The sequence below is a fragment of the Calonectris borealis genome, chromosome 2, assembly GCF_964195595.1.
Source record: "Calonectris borealis chromosome 2, bCalBor7.hap1.2, whole genome shotgun sequence".
NCBI lineage: Eukaryota > Metazoa > Chordata > Aves > Procellariiformes > Procellariidae > Calonectris > Calonectris borealis.
Window position 1 is genome coordinate 20,480,896 of NC_134313.1, and position 19,439 is coordinate 20,500,334.

At 45.1% G+C, this 19,439-nt stretch overlaps 1 protein-coding gene across 2 annotated transcripts in view; it reads left to right on the forward strand.

Moving 5' to 3' along the window:
- The window catches only part of SYBU (syntabulin), a 42,650-nt gene extending 23,223 nt beyond the window's left edge, over nucleotides 1-19,427 (forward strand). Inside the window, exons 4-8 of one of the 2 annotated variants that reach the window (XM_075144574.1) lie at nucleotides 847-966; nucleotides 11,720-11,822; nucleotides 14,804-15,007; nucleotides 15,957-16,106; nucleotides 17,334-19,427. In XM_075144574.1, coding sequence (XP_075000675.1) covers nucleotides 847-966; nucleotides 11,720-11,822; nucleotides 14,804-15,007; nucleotides 15,957-16,106; nucleotides 17,334-18,444 — 1,688 coding nt within the window. In that variant the 3' untranslated portion in view covers nucleotides 18,445-19,427. The remainder of the gene's footprint in view (nucleotides 1-846; nucleotides 967-11,719; nucleotides 11,823-14,803; nucleotides 15,008-15,956; nucleotides 16,107-17,333) is intronic. The other variant, XM_075144573.1, reaches the window with a different exon arrangement.
- The last annotated feature ends 12 nt before the right edge of the window (nucleotides 19,428-19,439 follow it).

The following is a 19,439-nucleotide window of genomic DNA, read 5'->3' on the forward strand; positions in this document are numbered from 1 at the left end:
GTTAAACTTTGAATTTAAACAAATTTGCTTGAATTGGTGTGGAAAACATGTTCAAATAGCCAAGTATTTCTTCAAATGAGAATAAGCAAAGTAGCAGCTACAAAGAGTGTTTTGGCTTTAAAGTGTTTCATATTTTTGAACCCAAATCTACAAGTTCCTGTTAAATTAAAGTGGGCTAGAAAAACAATCTTTTAATTCTGTGTCACAAATTTTATGATCCATTCTCTTCTGAAAAATTAATTTTAGATCTTGCTTGGTAGAGACATAGGCAATTAGTGGTTGGGCTGTGGCCTCTCAAGACATATATCTCTTTTTGTTCAGAAGACTCTCAGGCTGCAGCAAGTGCCCAGCGAAAATGGAAGATCCAAAAAAGCCAGCAAGTTGCCAAGGAGGAATTGGCAAGTAAAAGGTGAAAGCCTGAGTCCCACCTGTCCTAGATAATGACCCGCCCAGCTGCAGGCTGGTGGCCCAGGCCACCTGCAATTCAGGGTCTTGGGCACAAATCTTCTGCAGTCAGGTACTTATCTCCTTCCTCACAAAGAAAAAATAAATGCGTAAAAGGAGATCCCTGTTGCTTAGTTCAGTGAAGGGAAAGGAAACTTATATTTAGATCTGTCTGTGCCTCTTTTGGAGGATGGACTTGAGCACAAAGGAGAAGAGAGCCCTAATACAGGGCTGCTGGGCAGGCTGAGGGGGTGCGGGGAGCCTGCTCCCAGGGAAGCTGTTCCACTTCGTGAAATTTAGTAACGGTTTTATCGGGGGGTTGAAGACGAGTTCCCAGCAGGCACACCATAACTCCTTTCTCTCTCTCTCTCTGGCCCGTTAATTGTCCCAATACCGCTTCAGACGTACAGAAAGTGGGACACCCACCGTTAACGGGAGGTTCTTGCCTGAGGATGCCTGCAACCTCGAGCTTGGCCTTGCGCTCGGTCCGTGAGAGAGACACGGCTCAAACTGCAAATCGGAGTGAGTAGGGGGTGCGGATATGGGACTTTTGCAGGGAGCGCCCGGGCTGCTGGACAGGGTGAGACCTGTGCCAGCCAATTCATCTTTTAGCTCCAAATGCCTTTTGATAGAGATGCAGGTCTCCCGGGGATCGTGGGGACGTGCTCCTGCATCTGGAAAAGATGGCTGAGTGCCTGGCGTGAGGAGGGCACTGGGGTTTAGAGGTCAGAGTTGAGGCAGGTATGGAAGATGGCAACGACTGTGATCTTCAGTCAAGAAAATTTCTTTTTGTATATTCAAGCAGGTTTTTTTTCTCTCCTCTGCTAATTCAGAGTGGAGTATGAGCCAAAAAAGAGAAACCGATGCTATACACACTGCACACTCTTAAGTATTTGTTTTAAAATGTGTGTGAGGTCAAGCTAGAACATGCTTTGCAATTTGTGTATTTACTGCAGTGAATTTTCTGCTCCTTCTGGCTGTTTTCTGTGGTTTTCAGCCTGTTTCACCTCCACAGAAAGAAATACTGTGCATACGGAAGAGGCCATTATGAACCTTCCCTTAGGAGATGTTTTTTTTTGTGCTCTGCTTTTAAATCACCATCTGTATTATTTATGCCAATGTTTAAAATAGCTTTCTGATTCCCCGGTTAAAGTATTCTGAACCTATTCCAGCTACATTTTACTATGCACAACTCCCACCAGCCATGAGTTTTTATTTCAAGTCATTTTTCATGAAATAGCATGCATCACAGCCAGAATCCTGTGTTGCTGTTACATGGTTTTCTTTACAGTTTGCCAGCTGTATTCCTTCTCCCCATGATAAACAGTGTTGCCAGTGTTTCTTTTTATCTTAGAATACACAAATTGCATTCTCTTAATCTCCCTTCATAAACAGTGCCCTGTAATCCTGTTATCATTATTGTTGACCTTTTTTGGAATTCTTTCAGGTTATTAATGCCTTTTTAATGAGAAACCTGGGATTTAAACTGTTTTCTGAGCAATGTTTACTCAGGAATTGATAGATTATTTCCTTTTCTATTTTCCTTTACACGCCCTATTTCTTTTTTTGTCTGACATCTTATTATGTTCAATGTGGAGCTATGCAAATAACTGATTTGGGGGTTTGCTGCCAAATCAAAACATTAAAGAAAACCTTTGTTTCAGACTGCACAAAGACGATATTCAATCTAAAATATTTAGAATGTTTGGGGAGATTTTTTAATGTTTTTATCCCCTTTTTAAAAGAAAAAAGAAATCTGACAGTTTTCAAAATCAAAGCGTTATTTCAAACAAAGTAGAAAATTCTGGTTTTCCATTTTCTGGCCATGTTTGACTTCAAATCATAAATAGTTTCAGTGTTCTCTGAACTTTGTTTTTCGGTGACCACATTACTACCTAGAAGTTTTTGTTTCCCTTAGAGTGATTACTTTAAATACTTTTTGAGCAGTATTGAGTGGATATGTCTATATATTCCCTGTGTTTATGTATCTGTATTTATACGTAGGCATGGAAAGCTAGGGGAATGTCTTTTAGTCATGCAAATATCTCTTATTTGATTTCACTGTGGTATGAAGACATCGGGCAAGTTGGTGGTTACTGCATAAACAACTAAGCAAGTCTTTGCAGATAGCGGTGATGTTTTGAACACTTGGCCTGTTTAAGCAGTGGTAGTTTACTTGCTTTTATGTACCAAGGTATCTACATCCTGGTGAAGCTGTGTTTTAGATGCCTTCACTCTGTTTTGGTTCTCACCTGAAGTTACGATTCTGAGCTCAGGAAGAGCCTAGGAGAAGGGAGAAATGCACGTCCAGTCCCTGTTCCAATAAATAAATGGAAATTTAAAAACATAAAATAAAACCCAGCAGCCAGAAGAGCAACCAGATAGAGGTTGCCCAACTTTGCCCAAACCTTTAGATTGCAGAGCTTAGTTTTCTCAGGTGTGTTGGGTGCAGGTGTTGGGCAGGGTCTCCTGATGGAGGTGGGAGCTCTGGGAAATTCAGGCCTGTTTGGATTCCCCCATGTAGCAGGGGGTAATGAAGACAGGCATCCTAAATGGGGTGGATTTATGGAGGAGCTGGAGAGGGGCGTGATAAGCTGCGAGGACGGGAACCCCATCTCCTCCTCCGCTTCTTACTGCTGGATGCAGCGCGTGTCCCCATCAGGTGGCGTGATGGGGAGATGTTGTGCAGCCTCCTCCCAGTTCAAAGCTAAATCTGGCCCTGCGAATCCCAGGTGGATCATTGCCCCAGTAAAGCAGACAGCAGAAGAGAGCTTTCCTTGGGCCACTTTTGTGTGGACCCTGATGAATTTGGTGTAGTGTGAAACACCCACCCTGGTCTTTAGACAGGAGCCAGGCACCGAGCTGTTCAGCGCTTTTAATACCGACCTGCTTCTAGCCTGCCCAGAAACAAGCTGAGAAGCTTTTCTTGCTGAGACCTACGGGAGGTATTTGCTGAGTGAGGTGGCAGATAGGGAGAGCGCCGCTTCCAAAATTCCCCTGGGAGCTGGGGACCTGGCATCCTTTCATAAATCCAGCCTCCAGCCGCTGCAAGGTGGACATCGCTTCCCCAAGGAGCTTGAAATGTATCGCCTTTAATGTGACGTAACAAAATAGTAAATCTACTTTATAATAGCCTATCTTGTATATACCCTTACATAAAATGTATTTGAAGGAAATGAAAACTCTGCAGGGTTTGTTTCATATTTTATTAGTATTACAAGCCTTGTCTTGCTTCAATGCTGAGGCACTTCGTTACAGGTCTCTATTCCTCCCTTCTGAAATTCTGTAAGTAATAGGAAGCGGTTGGCTTTCGAAATCCAGGCAGGCTGTGACTGTTTGCTAGAGTTGGCAGAATACAGTGTGACCACAAACCCGCAAGGATTAATAAGCTGAAAAAGCACAGGCTTCTTGTCATTTGTGCTTCTTAACGACAAGAGTGCTATTGGGGACAAAAAGCAGCAAATGACAGCAGTCGTAACTTGAAATGCATTGCCCTCAGACCTACCTTGGCTGTATTACTGTAAAAAATATAGTTTAGGCAAGCAATCAATATGCTGGGTAGGGTTTTACTGTTCTTTTCAATAGATGACACTTGAACTCTATTAGTTTTTTGTAATCATTTCAACGTGTGCGTTACGTAAATATTTGATTAGCTTATGACAAATTTTGCTTTTCATCCTGGGACTGCAGGGTTGCTTAGTTAGTTACCTCCCAGATATGTTTCTCGTTCCAGTGTTTTTCTCTTCCCTGTTGAAAACATGTCAAACTGATTTAAGATGTTTTATGCACACTATAATGAAAACCATATGTCTTATATTAAGGGTGACTGTGCAAAAGCTTTCAGCTGAATCAGGTTTAGCATATGATTTCATGCATTTGCATATATGCTGTGAACGCGTGCCTGCGCAGTTCATTGCTGTGCACCAGCCAGCCTCTCTCCTCCTTGCGCATGGGAACCAGATTTAGGAGATGTGTTGAAGGGGCCTCTGAAAGCCCTTTGTTAAACTTCTGCCACCAACGTGATGGGAGGGCTGGGACGTTTTCCCAGTCTGTGATGGAGTTTGTGCCCTTTCTGTGTATTGCTAAGTCATCCCTGCCAAAGATGACATTTTCCAGCTCCTAAAAATACTTCTGACCAGCCTATCCATTTCCTTTCAAGCAGATCAAATAGTACTGCCAGGTATATGAAAAGTCTCCTGAGGTGACACTACATGCTTGCTTATAGAAGATACTTGTCCATAGGTGGATTTACACATACATTTTATAAAACTGTCATATGCAAGTTGAATATCATGTTATACAACTATCAGTGTATTTTTTTGAACATCCAGTCTCAATGTTTCTATTCAGGTTGGTGTAGCAAAGTAGCATCCTTCTCTCTGATCCAAAGAGCCTTTCTGCTTGAACGGGAAGATAAGTTGCCCAGACTGTTCCCTTCTGCTCCGTGAACATATGTTCCCCCTGACAAAGGTCATTTCAGGCTGAGAAGAGAAAATTTATGGGAGCCATTTTTAAGGTGGTGTTAGAACAGTTCAAACTGCATATAGAAGCAGAAAAAATAATTAGGTCAGGCTGATTTCTGTGTGAAGAATCTCCTTAAGATATATAAAGCAGAAAAAAAAAAACAACTTGCAATGCTCTTTGTCTGTTCCAACATTCTACAAATCCATGAATTAAAAATGATTAAGAAAAACACAAGCCCAGATCATAGTGATATGCAGAATATACATGATGGCTCTCAGCCAATATCAGTAATTAGTTTGTAGTGACTGTGTTTTTAGAGAAGAGCTTGATTGATTGTGGTTTCACAGCATACACAAGTCACATTCTGTATTCATTTTGAGATCTGCAGTGCTTATCATTTGCATTAATGTAGTTCAGATTACTACCAAAACTATAGTATTTAGATGAGATCAGAAAACTGCTTAATGAGATAAATTTTGATTATTTGATAACAAGCCTTCTTCCAAAGTAAGAAGAGTAAGCAAGCAAAATAAGCAGAAATCAAGATAAATAATTAGTTCAGATCACGCAACCAGCAGTCTGAATTGAGCAGATCATTTATAAAATCGAGTTTAGATCCAAACGCGGGGAAGCAGGATCTGTGTTGCAGTTCTTCCCCAAAGTCTTCTGTCTGCTTTTGAGCCGGAAGTCTCCTCACCCAGCAGGTTTGAACAATTTATGGAGAGTCACGCTGAAAGTTTTGCTCCAGGTTCCCTCTGACTATATCTTTGCCAGCTGCCCAAGTTACCAGCTGTTACTGCACTGTGCAGTCAGCTGAAACGTGATTAACAGATCTGTCTGATGAGGGAGCACTGGCAAGCAGTCAGATGGGTGTCCACCAAAGAGCGGGGAGTGATGGCTTCGTTGGCCAGCGCAGTGGGATAGGGGAGGGGATGCCTGTTGGTACCCTTAGGATTGACCATGCCAGGCATCGCTGTGCCCAGCTTCTCACCATCATTCTGGGAGCGCAACTCACAAATCTGAGCTTGGTGACTAAACTGCATATAAAATCGGAGGGGATGGTTAGGTACTACAATCCAAGATTCACAGCAGAGAGCATGCCAGGCAGGAACACACCTCCACCAGTCCACAGGAGATGCCAGAGAGGAGTGCCCGTCTCCCCAACTTCGCCACCTACTTGTAGTCCCGAGTGTGCCCACAAGCGTACGTCGGATTCACTCTGAACCTCCATGCTGGAGCTAGACCATCCCTGTGAGCGCAGGCAACCAGCACATTTCGTTCCTTTGAAATATGGCCAGTGCTAGTGCTAACACCCTGTTTTGTGTCACAGCGGAGCAGTTAGAGCTTGGGGAAAAGATCTGGGTTCAGTGCCCTCCTTAGACTAACGGCGTTCAAATCCGTACCTCCCATAAGAGTTCCTGAACCACTGCGACCTACATCCTCAGCTTCCTCCATTGACTCTAGATCTCACGCTAGTGGAGAGTATGAGACATGGGCAGAGGTAGAGCATGTGGGAGCAGCTTCTGTCACCCAAAGGTTAGAGCAGTCCACATGGAGGAGAGTTTTGTATGCTGTTCCTTGTTCCCAGGATTATATATGCTTTTACCCAGTTACTGTTTGGTGTGAAACATAATAGTAAGTTCAAGATAAGTCTCTCACGTATAGTAATAGTAAGTCAAGTAAGTTATAAGTCAAAGGCCAGGGTCTGGAACCAAAACCCACTCTCAGCTATGGGCTTGACACTGTGGATCGAGGACACTTCCCACTAGGAGACTTTGCCCTCGAAATGGGTCATTTTTAAGGGCGTTACCTGAAGAAAAGCCTGAAATGCTAAAGCAAGACTTCATCACTTCTTTGCAGCTTCTTTTTCTTATGTTTGTCAGTGCACGTGAGCAGTGTGGTTTTCTTTCCTAGATTGCTCGCGGTGTACAAAAACAATCTTGCAGGAACAACCCCATATTAAATAGAAAAGAAGCAGCATTAGTGTTTCCTGGAAATATACTGCTTATGCTGTTAAAGATTGGAACTAGAGACGTAACTGTGAGTTAAAGGTTTCAAGATAACCAAATCTCTTAAAAATACAGGTCCTTTCAATAGCAGGCATTACAACTGAATTCTCTCTACTTTTCCAGCTACTTCTAATGGCTTTGCTGGAATTTTTTATGCAGTCAGGCCCTCTCTTCCCCTGGGGTCTCTAAATAAAGCGATCTACAGAGACAGCGTGCCACTTACTCCTCTAGTTGCTGCACCAGAGTGGTGAACATACATGCATATTTTGGTCTCTTTGCCGTATAACAGGATGCTTTTGAAGGCAAGGAAGCTCAGCAAATTTAAGTGCTTTACATTTTGAGGACAAGCTGTCTCTATCAGCACTGTTTTATTTACAGCCCTGTTTTACTGGGTGACTATATGCAAAACCTAGCATCAAGAGTGAGATATATGCATATAAAGAGGTCAGAAGATAGGTAAGCTTTGTGGTTTATATACTTTGGCAGCTATGAAACATGGTGAAGTTGCAAATAGGAAAGACTTACACAAAAAGATTAAATTTTAATAAGCTTATATGCATCCTGAGTTTTGGGAATCCAGTTCTGCTGCTCAGTTGTCAATGTTCCTGTCACAGATATTACTTGAACTTTTTCCTTTTTTCCGTATTTTAATCTTACTATTTAGATAGCAAATGGACAATAAAATGCATACAGGAAAGTTTGAGCTTTATTCTCATAGAAGGAAAAAGATTAAATGCTAAAGTGCAAGCATAATTTTAATATCGAGGCCAGAAGACCGTACAACAAGGTATCCAACCATCTGTAATGGCTAGAAATAGCAGACTGGGATGCCATACTCCAGGCGTGCATGTGGGGTTATTGTGTGACTGTGTAAGAAATGTATATACTGTCTCTGTATACGTATATACATACATGACGTGATATTTCTGTGCTTGCATACTGTCCTGGTAGGCCCAATATACCTAATCTGTTCTACCTATAAAAGCTGTGAATGCAGTGTGTGATACGGTCACTGTACCATGTCATTATCCATGCACTATGGCTGAGGCAGTGCAGAGAGCAGAGTTAAAAGTGAGGCTTTTCTACACCCAAAATGGAGGCGCGATGGCTGCACCGCACGAGTGGGATAAACAGGCAGCAGTGCCAGCTGGAGGCGGGCTGACCCTTGCACAGGCAGCTCTTTCTCCCTCTCCTCAATCCCGCCCCGAAAGTTGTAATTGCATCACATGCAGGATGGGAAATTTGCCCTGGAGTAATTAGTAGGAGGTTTCGCAGTCGATCGCAGTGCTGCGGCAGGACGGCGACAGCTCCCTGAGCTGTGGTCCCCGACCCACGGCGCAGATGCGCACACGCGTCTGCCGGACCATCACCGCCCTCGCTGCCGCTGCCTGGTCGTGCCCGCCCGCGCTGCCTGCACCCCCCACCGCGGGCAGCGCAGCGCGCAGTGGCGGGGCTGCAGGCTTCCTTCTCCTCCCCTCCGCGTCAGCTGGAGCTAGGTGACTGTCGCGGTGCTGCCAGGGCAGCAGGGAGGCTAAAAGGCAGCACAAAGCATGATGCTGTCTGCAGTGCGCTCTTAGCTCGGTGCCGTTGCCCATCGAGCAGTAAAGTGCAAGGACGGCGCTAGACGCTGCAGGATTTCACTCCTGCTTCTCAGATACCCGTTCCAGGAAGGAGCAATCCTGGAAAATGTTACAGTGCTTTGTTGGCCATCCTTGTGTTGTTCTTCCCATTGCATAGAGCAGTGCACAGCTCCACTCCCGTGGCGTGGGCGTGCTGCTGCTCGGAGCCTGCTGCGAGGCGGGGGGAGGTCGGAGCGACGGGCCTCCCAGCATCAGATGCCATACGTGCGGCATGAGCGTTTCCATCAGAGCATATTCCGGAATCAGCTCACCTGCCGGCAGGCTGTTGGTGTTGTGACGCTGAGTGGCTGCAGCATGGAAGAATGCGTATGAATGGATTTCAAATTAGATACTGCTGAAGCCGGCGGCTCAGTATGTGGCATCTTTTGCAGGAAAGGGTGGGCAAGACAGTCCTCTTAGGCAAGGAAGTCTCAGATCAGGGCAAAACAAGTGTTATGGCCAGTTAGGACAAAATAATATGTTTTTGAGAAATGTCAACCTCTTTCATGGTTAACGCTGAATCGGCAGGCCTTTCTGGGGCTTACATGTGTGAGCTTTTGCAATCACATTGTCACAGCGACAAAAATAGTCAACAGGCGTCCTTAGGGAGCTGTCAGCCTGGAGAATGGTGTTAGGAGAAATGAGAGGCCGTGTTCGGCTCCTGCCTGTATTGCTGCTAGGCAAGGAGTTTCACCTCTTTGTTAAGACATTTGTAAGATAGAAGTCACATATATGCAGGAGAATATGTTGCAGTTGATATCATATGGATAGATGCCATGTTATTTTGCTTTGAGATGTCTACCAAATGGGAGGAAATATTTTTTAAAGTCTCCTAGTAACATCGCTGTTGAGCTCTGCTACGCGCAGAGCTGGCTTGAGCGTAACTAACACTCTTGGAACAGATACTAGCAGTGACCCCTTTAATTTATAAAATGTTCTCGAAGATCCTATAAATAGCCACATGCCTAATTTTAAGCATAAGTAGTCTCCTGTGCTGAGTGTTAAGCTTGCATGTAGCTGTTACCAGAATTGGGGCCAGAAAGGTTAATTTGTGCTTTGCAGACACAGTTCCTGGTCTCAGATGCGGTTCTGTCTTTCAGGAAGCTCAGCCTTCGAGGTGGTTGTGTCTTAAGGCTCTGCTGGCTCTTACCGGCAGTGCCTAGCTCGGCAGCCCTTCCCAGCGCTGGGCTCCAAGCCAGGCAGGTCAGGGAGAGGCTATTATTAAGCCTTGCTTCCTTGAAATGCTTTCGATAGTGAGATCTGATTATGATGTGGTCTGCTTAACCAGAGATGAGCCTCGGCTAGGGCTCCTGCTCTCTGTGCCGCAGCCAGAACTTGGCTTTGGAAAGCTGTTGGCGTTTTGCAAGGGCAGGAATGTTTTGGGGGCCCGAACACCGGAGGTATGAAATCTGTGCAATGTGTTTACCTGTTCAGGTCTTGTTTGGAAAAGTAGATTTGGGAGTAGCGTGATACCGAGACATATTTGGTATCTTAGTCTCGTGGATGGGAATGTTTTGTTTATCAGGAAAACTCTGTTGCCTCTTCGGACATCATGTCCCACGGTCATTTTGCTTCCCCAAGGGGAGGGTCACTGACATGTCTGTAGACATGATTTAAATACTCTGTGAAACAAAGCAGCTTTGCTGCTCTCCCTCCCTCCCCTTGCAGATATGCACGCGGTTCTGATCTGGTTACAGCTGTGGTGACTTGCGTCTGATTATCAGGGGTGTTGTACTGGGTATTGGTTAGAGGTGATAAAGCTGGGTGCCTTTTGAAGAGCTAAGCTTTGCATTTGAACACTTTGAAATTGGGCTGAGGAATATTCTGGGCTGGGCTGAACCAGAGACACAGGGAAATGAGGGCTGGTCTCAGACCTGGTGACATTGGGAAAGTATTGGGTTAAATCCGAACACGTCTGATCCTAAGACTGGTTGCTAAGAGTTGCCGGATGGTAAGGATGGTTGCTGGATGTCTGATCCTCTTTAAGGCTGTGAAGACAGGCTCTGACAGTCCCAGATATTCAGGGGTGCAAGATGTGCCCGTCACTATCAGCTCTGTGAAAGATTTAAGAGAGATTGTGCACTTGAAGGTTTATCTTCTGCGGCGGGGATGATTGGTAGCTGCACCTGCATCTCCCCCTCGTGGAAAAGATAGCAAAAATGGGATATGTGGTAAGCCTGCAGCCTCTGGCCGGGGGTGTCTGTGCGTGGGATGGCACCCAGAAATTCTCAGGTGAGAGATGCTCCCCCCTGACCGGCTGCTTAAAGGATGTTGGAAAGTTATTTCCATCCCCTCAGATAAAGTCACCATCCGTTATTGTGGCTCTGCAGCATGAGACCTGGATATGGCCTGGGACATTTGCCATTTGAGTCACAGACTGAAAAAAACCCTAACTTTAGGGTGGGTTTTTCTTCCAGATGATAAGGCTTTCTTAGTACATCTACCTACTACTGACCTTAGCAAAATGAGAGCAGTTTTCCTTGTATATGCCAGAACTTGGGAAATAAAAGCTGTGATCTGTAGCAAGTCAGTAAGCAGATAGTTGGCTTAGCACCCGAGAAGCACCTGAGAGCCACACGTGATTATTGGATTATTTTAAGGCTATTAAAACTGCCTTACTATGCTTCTGTGCCACATGAAAACCTGCGTACGTGTGTACATGTATATATGCATATACCCTGCTAGCCTATATACATTTATACGTATATACATATATATTTACATCATCTCAGAAACCAAAATAGAAGCAGCTTTCCTCCCAGCAAGTAGTATGTTCCTATGGTTTAAAGCAAGAGAAATCTCCGGTTACAATTGTGTGCTCCTAACCACTGTGCTCCTGAAGGAGCCACGTGAGCAGCCTCATTCGTCTATTGATGGCTGTGAGAAAGCAAACAGGTTGTCACAACAAATGTTCCTAGCCGAGTCCTAAAATGGCTTCTGTAGCGTGAGAGTTTTGTGTCTAAATGGTTTTTTCTGCTCTTGTTGAAGTGCCAGTTCTGAAGAAACGTTGAAAATCTGGAACAAATCCAGCGCTGGTCCTCAGGGATGTTTGAAAATTCATGCAACTTCTAAAATTCACACAGGACAGACAAAGGAAGGATGCTTGTGATTCATTGTTATTTTGCAAACAGTCTTTGAGTTATAATTTCCATCTTGTTTTCACTCTTCCCTTTTCCTTTCCAGGGAGTGAAGCTGATTTTAGCTCTTCAAGCAGCACGGGCAGTATTTCAGCCCCTGAAGTCCATATGTCTGCTGCTGGAAGCAAAAGATCTTCTTTTTCTCGCAAGTATGCAAAGCAATTTTTCCTGAATATTGCAAGTGTTGCTCGTGCAAAGATAGACTACTATGTAAGGTCTTGCAGCTAATACATAACAATACCAGTATTGTGAGTTTTAAAGCATTTCGGGTAGCACTTACACTGATGAAATCTGTGATTGAGAAAGAAAAAAAAATTGCTGTATTTGGAGCACAAAAATTGTCAATATGCCAGATCAGCTGACTGGTATTTTTTTGTTGTTTATTCATAACAAGTATGAGAGGTTGTTGTGGTTTAACCCCAGCCAGCAACTAAGCCCCACACAGCCGCTCGCTCACTCCCCCCTGGTGGGATGGGGGAGAGAATCAGAAGGGTAAAAGGGAGAAAACTCTGGGTTGAGATAAAGACAGTTTAATAGGTAAAGTAAAAGCCGCGCACGCAAGCAAAGCAAAACAAGGAATTCATTCACTACTTCCCATCAGCAGGCAGGTGTTCAGCCACCTCCAGGAAAGCAGGGCTCCATCATGCGTAGCGGTTACTTGGGAAGACAAACGCCATCACTGCGAACGTCCCCCCCTTCCTTCTTCTTCCCCCAGCTTTATATGCTGAGCGTGACATCATATGGTATGGAATATCCCTTTGGTCAGCTGGGGTCAGCTGTCCCATCTGTGTCCCCTCCCAATTTCTTGTGCCCCCCCAGCCTACTCGCTGGTGGGGTGGGGTGAGAGGCAGAAAAGGCCTTGACTCTGTGTCAGCACTGCTCAGCAGTAACGAAAACATCCCTGTGTTATCAACACTGTTTCCAGCACAAATCCAAAACACAGCCCCATACTAGCCACTATGAAGAAAATTAACTCTATCCCAGCCAAAACCAGCACAGATACAATCAGGTAAGGCAGAAAAGGCATCGGCTGGAGTGGAGGAGGAAACAACTGTGTGTGTGTTAGTAAACAGCAGTACTTCTAACCAGTTAACCTTAACCTTTTGGTCTTAGCAGTTTGTTTTCTCTCTGTAATAAATTGTAAGCTCGGCATGCACCTTTCCAGACCATGGCCTTATTTTTTGTAGGAAGAGGTAGACAATATTGCCTTTGACACTTTTTTCTTAAACACCCTTGCCCAACCTTTATATAACTGAAATTACATGCAAATAAAAAAAAAAATTATCATAGTCATCTAAATGAACCTTTCGTGAAAGATTTCTGTAAATTTTCTCCCTATCATGTGTGAAGTGCAAATCCAAACAGCTTGCGAATACGGGGGCATTTGGATGGAACAGCGCACGTTATGCTCTGCCCACGCAATCCCTGCCGGTTACAGTTTTTGGAGTAGGAGGAAAGAGTTCACATTGACAGGGCCGGTTTCCTGCCCTTTGTGGAAGAGCTGGCAGGCAGGCTGGGACCGGCAGCGGGATACCCGTATGCTTAAGTCACACAGACGTCTCCAAGGTCGCAGTGTGCCCCAGTGTACAGAGATCAGCAGAATGATGCTTAATGAGCAGTTTCCTATCTGTATCATGAGACTCTTAGAAAAATAAACATTACTTAAGCACTCTCTAGATTAAATCTAACAAGTAAAGGTACTGGCTGTGGGAAAAAACAGTACTAGGTATAATATGAAGCCCTAAAATCACCTTACTTTCACTAAGATTGTGTATGATTTCATATCTTATTGTGTATTTAAATATAACTTTAAATTAGAGCATACTGACCTACTTAATTGGACAGAAGTCTTCTATAATAGTGCTCCTTCAAATGCATTGCTGTGTCATGCACAGTCTGTGCAAGTTCTGCCTCACACCAGAGTTGCTGCTGTACTCTACAAAGTGGAAGGAGATGTCTCCTTTGCAATATTTTCTTTTTTAACTGTTTGACTGAACTCACTATGAAACATTTCAATGTGGTCACAAACCACAGTCCTGCACTTCATTGTAAAATAATTATAAAATCACCCAAACCGCAGCAGTGTGATGAAGGTTTGCAGCAGCCACTCAACCATCTGTTCCTTATAAACTGTTCCATTTTCAGTGAAGGGAGGAAACCAAGTCAGACAATTTTAAGAAGAGATTTTGCTTCATAATTCTGTGGTATTTAAAGTTTTATGTTCAAGCCTTCTCTTTTGCTGGCTGGATTTGCCTTTTTCCGTGTTTTTTGAAACCTGCCCTTTCATTACAGTTTAGAAGAACAACTTCCATGGGAGGATGAAGGTAGCAGCGTGGTAGTGCAGGAAGGCAAAACCCACTGAGCAAGCGAGGAACGCACCTCGGGAAGCTGCCCTCAGAGCTCCCCAGCCCTTTGGCAGCTGCCGGGCAGTGCAGATACCAAGTGCTTTCAAGCACACACAGTTGACAGTCAGATTATTTCATGAAGAGTGGGAAAAGAAAGGTAGATATGTATGAGGGAAACTGGAAGGAAGAAAGAAAAGGCTGTGCTTTCCTTTGTCTATTTTAATACCATTTCAGGCTGCTCTCAGTGGGGTTCAGACTATATCTAAGCAAATGAATAGCTGACAATGACAGCTGAAGCACCCAGTATGCCAAAGGCAGAAAAGAACAGTGGCTCAAACAAAATCTGTTTTCACTGCACGCTGTGATCCCTCGGGCTGCTGAGGAGCATGAAAGCAGTCTTAGAGCAAACCTCCAGGGCTGGGCATCTCTCCGCAGGCCTGGCCAGGGAAAGCCGAAACATGGTTCTTTTGGCACTAGTCCAGGCTGCAGTCCTCTCATTACTTAAGCAAGTCAGAGGTTCAGGGAACGTGGACGATCTGATGGAGTCACAGAGAAATGTGAAAATGGCCGAGGTTTCCCTAGATCACGTAACTCAGACTGAGAGCCCCACAGTCAGTGAAAGAATGTGCAGTGGCTGATGACTTCAGGACTTTCTTTCTTCCCAGCTACTCACAGTTATCTATCTGGTTTAGTGTTCAGACAACTTTGCGTGTAAAATAAGACACGTAATGGGTTGCATGATGAGGATAATCCAATACGCTTTAACCATTTTGCTTCCTCTCCAGCCGTGGCCCTTACGGTCGGAATAATGGATCCTTATCCTGCAAGTCCGGAGCCAGCCCACCTGCTTCCCGTGAAAAGGACCCTTTTTCAACACTGTGCAAAAACCAGCTGAGTCCTGCTAACATCCATCAGAGTTACAGGGCTTCTTCAGCCAGCAGCAGCAACTCAGGCTCATACAAAGGAAGCGACAGCAGCCCAGTGATGAGGCAAGTCTTTATTTCAGCATCCCGGTGTTCAGCGCGCTGACTTACCTTCTCGGCACTGTAACGTGGGATCAGCTGTCTGAGTTGCCGAGCAGGTCACCTTGCTCCTCAGCATAGGTCTGGCTCCTCATACTGGTGGCTCGACAGTCAACAGGGTGCTCCATCCCTTGTAAAAGCTTTATTGTTTCAGCCCTGTAAAATTCAATTTTTGGAGTTGGTTTTCAGTCCAAGGCAGGCCCCTTCATGTGGTTTCATGCCATCGGTTCTCATGGGGATTTACTGGTTCTTTCGTCTAAGGGTCCTTTCGCTTTGGAGAGAGTTGGGTGGGCTAATATAGAAAACATACACTCGGGCGAAAATTCACCCTGCCCAGCCTTAGGCACCTCCCGAAGGAGCGCGGTTTCCTGTACAGATGCCTGCCGAGCACGCGGCACGTATTGCAGAGAAGAAATTGCCACCAGGCCGCTGCTGTTTCCCTCCCTCTCCCGGGCAACTCAACAGCCCAGCATGTCGGGATACAGACCTAAAGCTGGGTAGGATGAATCTCGGTTTCAGCGCGCTCAGCCTCATAACTCAGGAGCTGAACTCCGTCCGCACGCTGCCTCACCCGGCCGTGTCTGGCCGGGAGCCCTTGCCAGTGGCCCGGCTGCCTGCTCTTGGGCACACCACTCGTTTCGGGTGCGGGGATGGTTAGGTATTTTGAAGTTAAATGTCTCATTTGATGTAACGGCACTGAAACTAAGTACAGTAAATAGTAAATTTTGCACTATGGCCACAAATCAGCTGTTTCCTCAAGTACTTTGATTTGCCAGAGGGAGTCACTTGTGCGGACACTGAGGAGCCCCAAATGAGTCATTGACAAGTATCAGTCAATGGGATGCTTTTCTTTTTGCCAGGACTGAAGAACTGTACGAGTGATGTTACGTGATGGTTTGGTTTTTTTTCTTTTCAGGCGATCAGGGAGATACAATTCTTGTGGTGACAATCACAGCATTAAGCCACAAAATCCAGAGCAGTATTTGACTCCTCTGCAGCAGAAGGAAGTTACAGTACGGCATTTGAAAACAAAGCTGAAGGAATCTGAGAGCAAACTTAAAGAAAGGTATATTTCACTTCAGAAATCAGAGTTATAAAGATTTATTCAGGAACATTTAGGGGTGGGACTCCTGAATGGTTTTACTCATTTCTTGACCACATAAATTGTTCATTATGGAATTTGAAATATGATCAGTCTGATTAGGTTGTTTTCAGGTATTTCAGGTTTCATAGCGTGCTCAGTGAATACATACCATGCAGTTTAGTTATGAATATGGCTGTCTCTTTTCCCTTTTTTGAACTTTCCCAATAGAATATTTTTAAAGGATAATTTTTTACTGGTCTGATTTAGCATTGAGACCTTTTATACATAAAACAGTTTCTACCTGCCAGCATGTATTACCTTAGTCTCCTGTTCTACCTCACTCAGTGAAATACGACTACAAATGTCCCCTTCTCCCCGAATGAAAGAAAAGCTCTTACACAAACCAGTGTGCCCGCTTGTGTTTTTGTCACTTAGATACTGAATTTTTCACAATAGCCCTTTGTACGGACGCTGAGCAAAGAAGTGACAATGTGCATTACACAGCAACAGATGTCGTTTCTTTTACTAAAACCGCCCTGAGAGCTGGCTCTCCAGCGCACACAACCCAAGCGGGCGCAAAGGGTGTTCAAACATCGGAGCCCCAAGGCAGAGTCCCAGGGGCCCCTTGGTCCAGCTCGGGATAGCCCGACCTCTGCCTCTGCGAGGGCTGGGTCTCACGTAGGGGCCCCTCTCCCCGCTTGTTTGCAAGTCACGGCAGCAGCCTCTGGCTCCACGCTGGGCAAAGCAAGCCAGTGCCCGCAGCCCCGAGCCGTCCCGCTGTCTGAGGCCAGCGTTGGCTCTGGCTGTACGTGACGAGCTGCTGGCAGGCGCGGGGGACGCATCCAGGCAGCTGTTTCTCCTTTCCTCCAGGGCGAGGCGGTAGGTGAGATGTTAAGCGCTGTAGTGGTTGGACCTAACCTAGAGGCCTCCACTTGCGCCTCAGGATGTCCAGGATCTCGGCGTAGCCCACAAGGCTGCTGGCTGTGTGGCGAGGTCGGTGGCTCCGGGTAGCAATCAGCCGGCGTGTCTTGGCAGCCGGCTCACGTCTCTGCCAGCTCTCTCAGAGGCGGCAGCAAATGGTGCGTGGAGGAATTTGCGTCCTTCTTGGAGCATCTCTGCAGCATAGCCATCCCAGTGCGGTGGAGCCTCATCTTGACTCTTTAACCGACCAGTTGGCAGAAGTGTTATAACATTTTTATTTTGCTACAGGGAAACAGAAATAGAAGAGCTCAAAGCTCAGCTGGGACGGATGAGGGAAGATTGGATTGAAGAAGAGTGTAATCGTGTGGAGGCAGAGCTGGCCTTAAAGGAAGCAAAAAGCGAAATTAAACAACTCAAGCAGGTTATTGAAACCATGAAAAACAGCTTGGCTGAGAAAGACAAAAAAATTCAGAAATACTTCATAGACATAAACATTCAAAACAAGAAACTGGAATCTTTGCTGCAGAGCATGGAGATGGCTCAGAACAGCTCTGTGAGGGATGAGCAGTGCCTGGAGTACACGTGTGACTCAGAGGGGAAGCCGTTAGCGTGTGCCACGATGCCAGACAGCCTCATCACAGAGGACCAAGCTCTGGAGGAAGTGGCAGATAGTGGGCTGCTCCTTAATGAGGACACAGCTAATGGGACTGATTCATCTGAAGAGAGTTTGACCACTACAACCTCTGAGTTGAGTGATCCAGCTCCCTCCAGTTCTGCTGTGAATAAGGAGATGATTGAAAATGTTCTGGATGAAAAACTAACTTCTTCCCAGGAGGAGAAGAAAAGCAGCAATGTGATGGTGGAACAGGCCATCCAGACTGATGTGGTGCCATACAGCCTAGATGTGGAGCAACTCATTCAAAACATCTTCAGAGCTCAAGATGCCTCTCCTCTAAGCCCACCTTCTTCACTGAAGGAATTGGATGAATTTTCTCTTGGAAGCTTCAGTGATTCTGGTATCATAGTGGACTTAACTCCAAGCGATCCAAACTCTGCTATCCTTTTGTCTCCTATGGAGTCTCCATGCAGGAAGGTGGAGCACGTAGCTAATGAAAACCGTTTCATGAAAGAACTTGATTTTACAGAACCTCATGATGATGAAGCCTTTGGGTACATCCATACTATCTCTCAGACAGATCTAAAGAGGAGATACTGGAGCAGCAGTCTCCTCAGAGATGTTCTGGCTGTAGCAGCCCCCGTTGTACCAACTATCATGTGGGCTTTCAGTACTCACAGAGGAGGAACAGATCCCATTTACAATATCGGAGCATTGCTTCGTGGTTGCTGCCTGGTGGCCCTGCACTCTTTACGCCGTACACCCTTCAATATCAAAACCTAAAGTCCACTCTGTCCCTGGGCTCCAACTGGCTGAGGCAGAGAGAAAGAGGGATGAGATGATAGGTTATAAAAAGTTATTGTATATTCTGGCAGAGTCCATCATTTTGCTTTTGACTATGTGATTTGCACTATAAGTTGGTTCAAAAACATTTTCCTTGTTTCAAAATGAAAAAGCTGAACCCTGTGGTTCCACAAGATGTTTTTAATTGGTGTTTTTAACAGTACTGCTATCTACAGAAATAGTCCTCCTACTCCCAGGCACCGTGTCCCTCCCCTGTGCTGGTGTCTTTCTGGTGCCAGCGCATCTGCACAGTGAACATGACCAGGGAAATCAAGGAGAATTACAGCTAGCGCTCTTTTTTGCTGAGTTAGCGTTAAGCTCAGTTTCCCTGGTTGGTTCATTGAGCAAATGTACAAGCGCTTTGCACTGGCTCAAGGGTAGCACGAGATGCACACGGGAGCAAATGGCCAGAGGAAGGTGGGGTATTTCTTTAGGCAGCACTAACCTAAAACATTTGTGAAACTACAATGTTAAGTAAGTGACATGGAGACTTGTCCCACATGTACTCCAGAAAGCATGCTAGCGCTTTCCATTTGTTGTCCAAAGTGTCAATTCAGTGTAGAGGTAAAACCCATATTCCCCAGGCAGCTTCCAGCACATCGTTCGTGCCTGTCTTGTGTAGTGCTCTTCTCAATCGTACAATTGCTCGAGCATTTCACTGGTCTTGTGCGTATAGGGGACTGTAACCAAAAATGTACGTTGTTGGGAGTCTTGAAACATGTTACAATGATAAGTATAGGCATGGATACACTTTGAATATTAATGTTGTTTTAAAGTCTTAATGTATTGGAACCTGATAGTCATTCGAGCCCTTTGAAATACTATGTATAAACGTATTGTGTTTTAACTTATTGTTTATTTAATTGCTTTATTGTAAATTACCTTTATAATCACAAGTTCAGTAAAGCATGTTAGAAATGTTAAACATGTGCGAG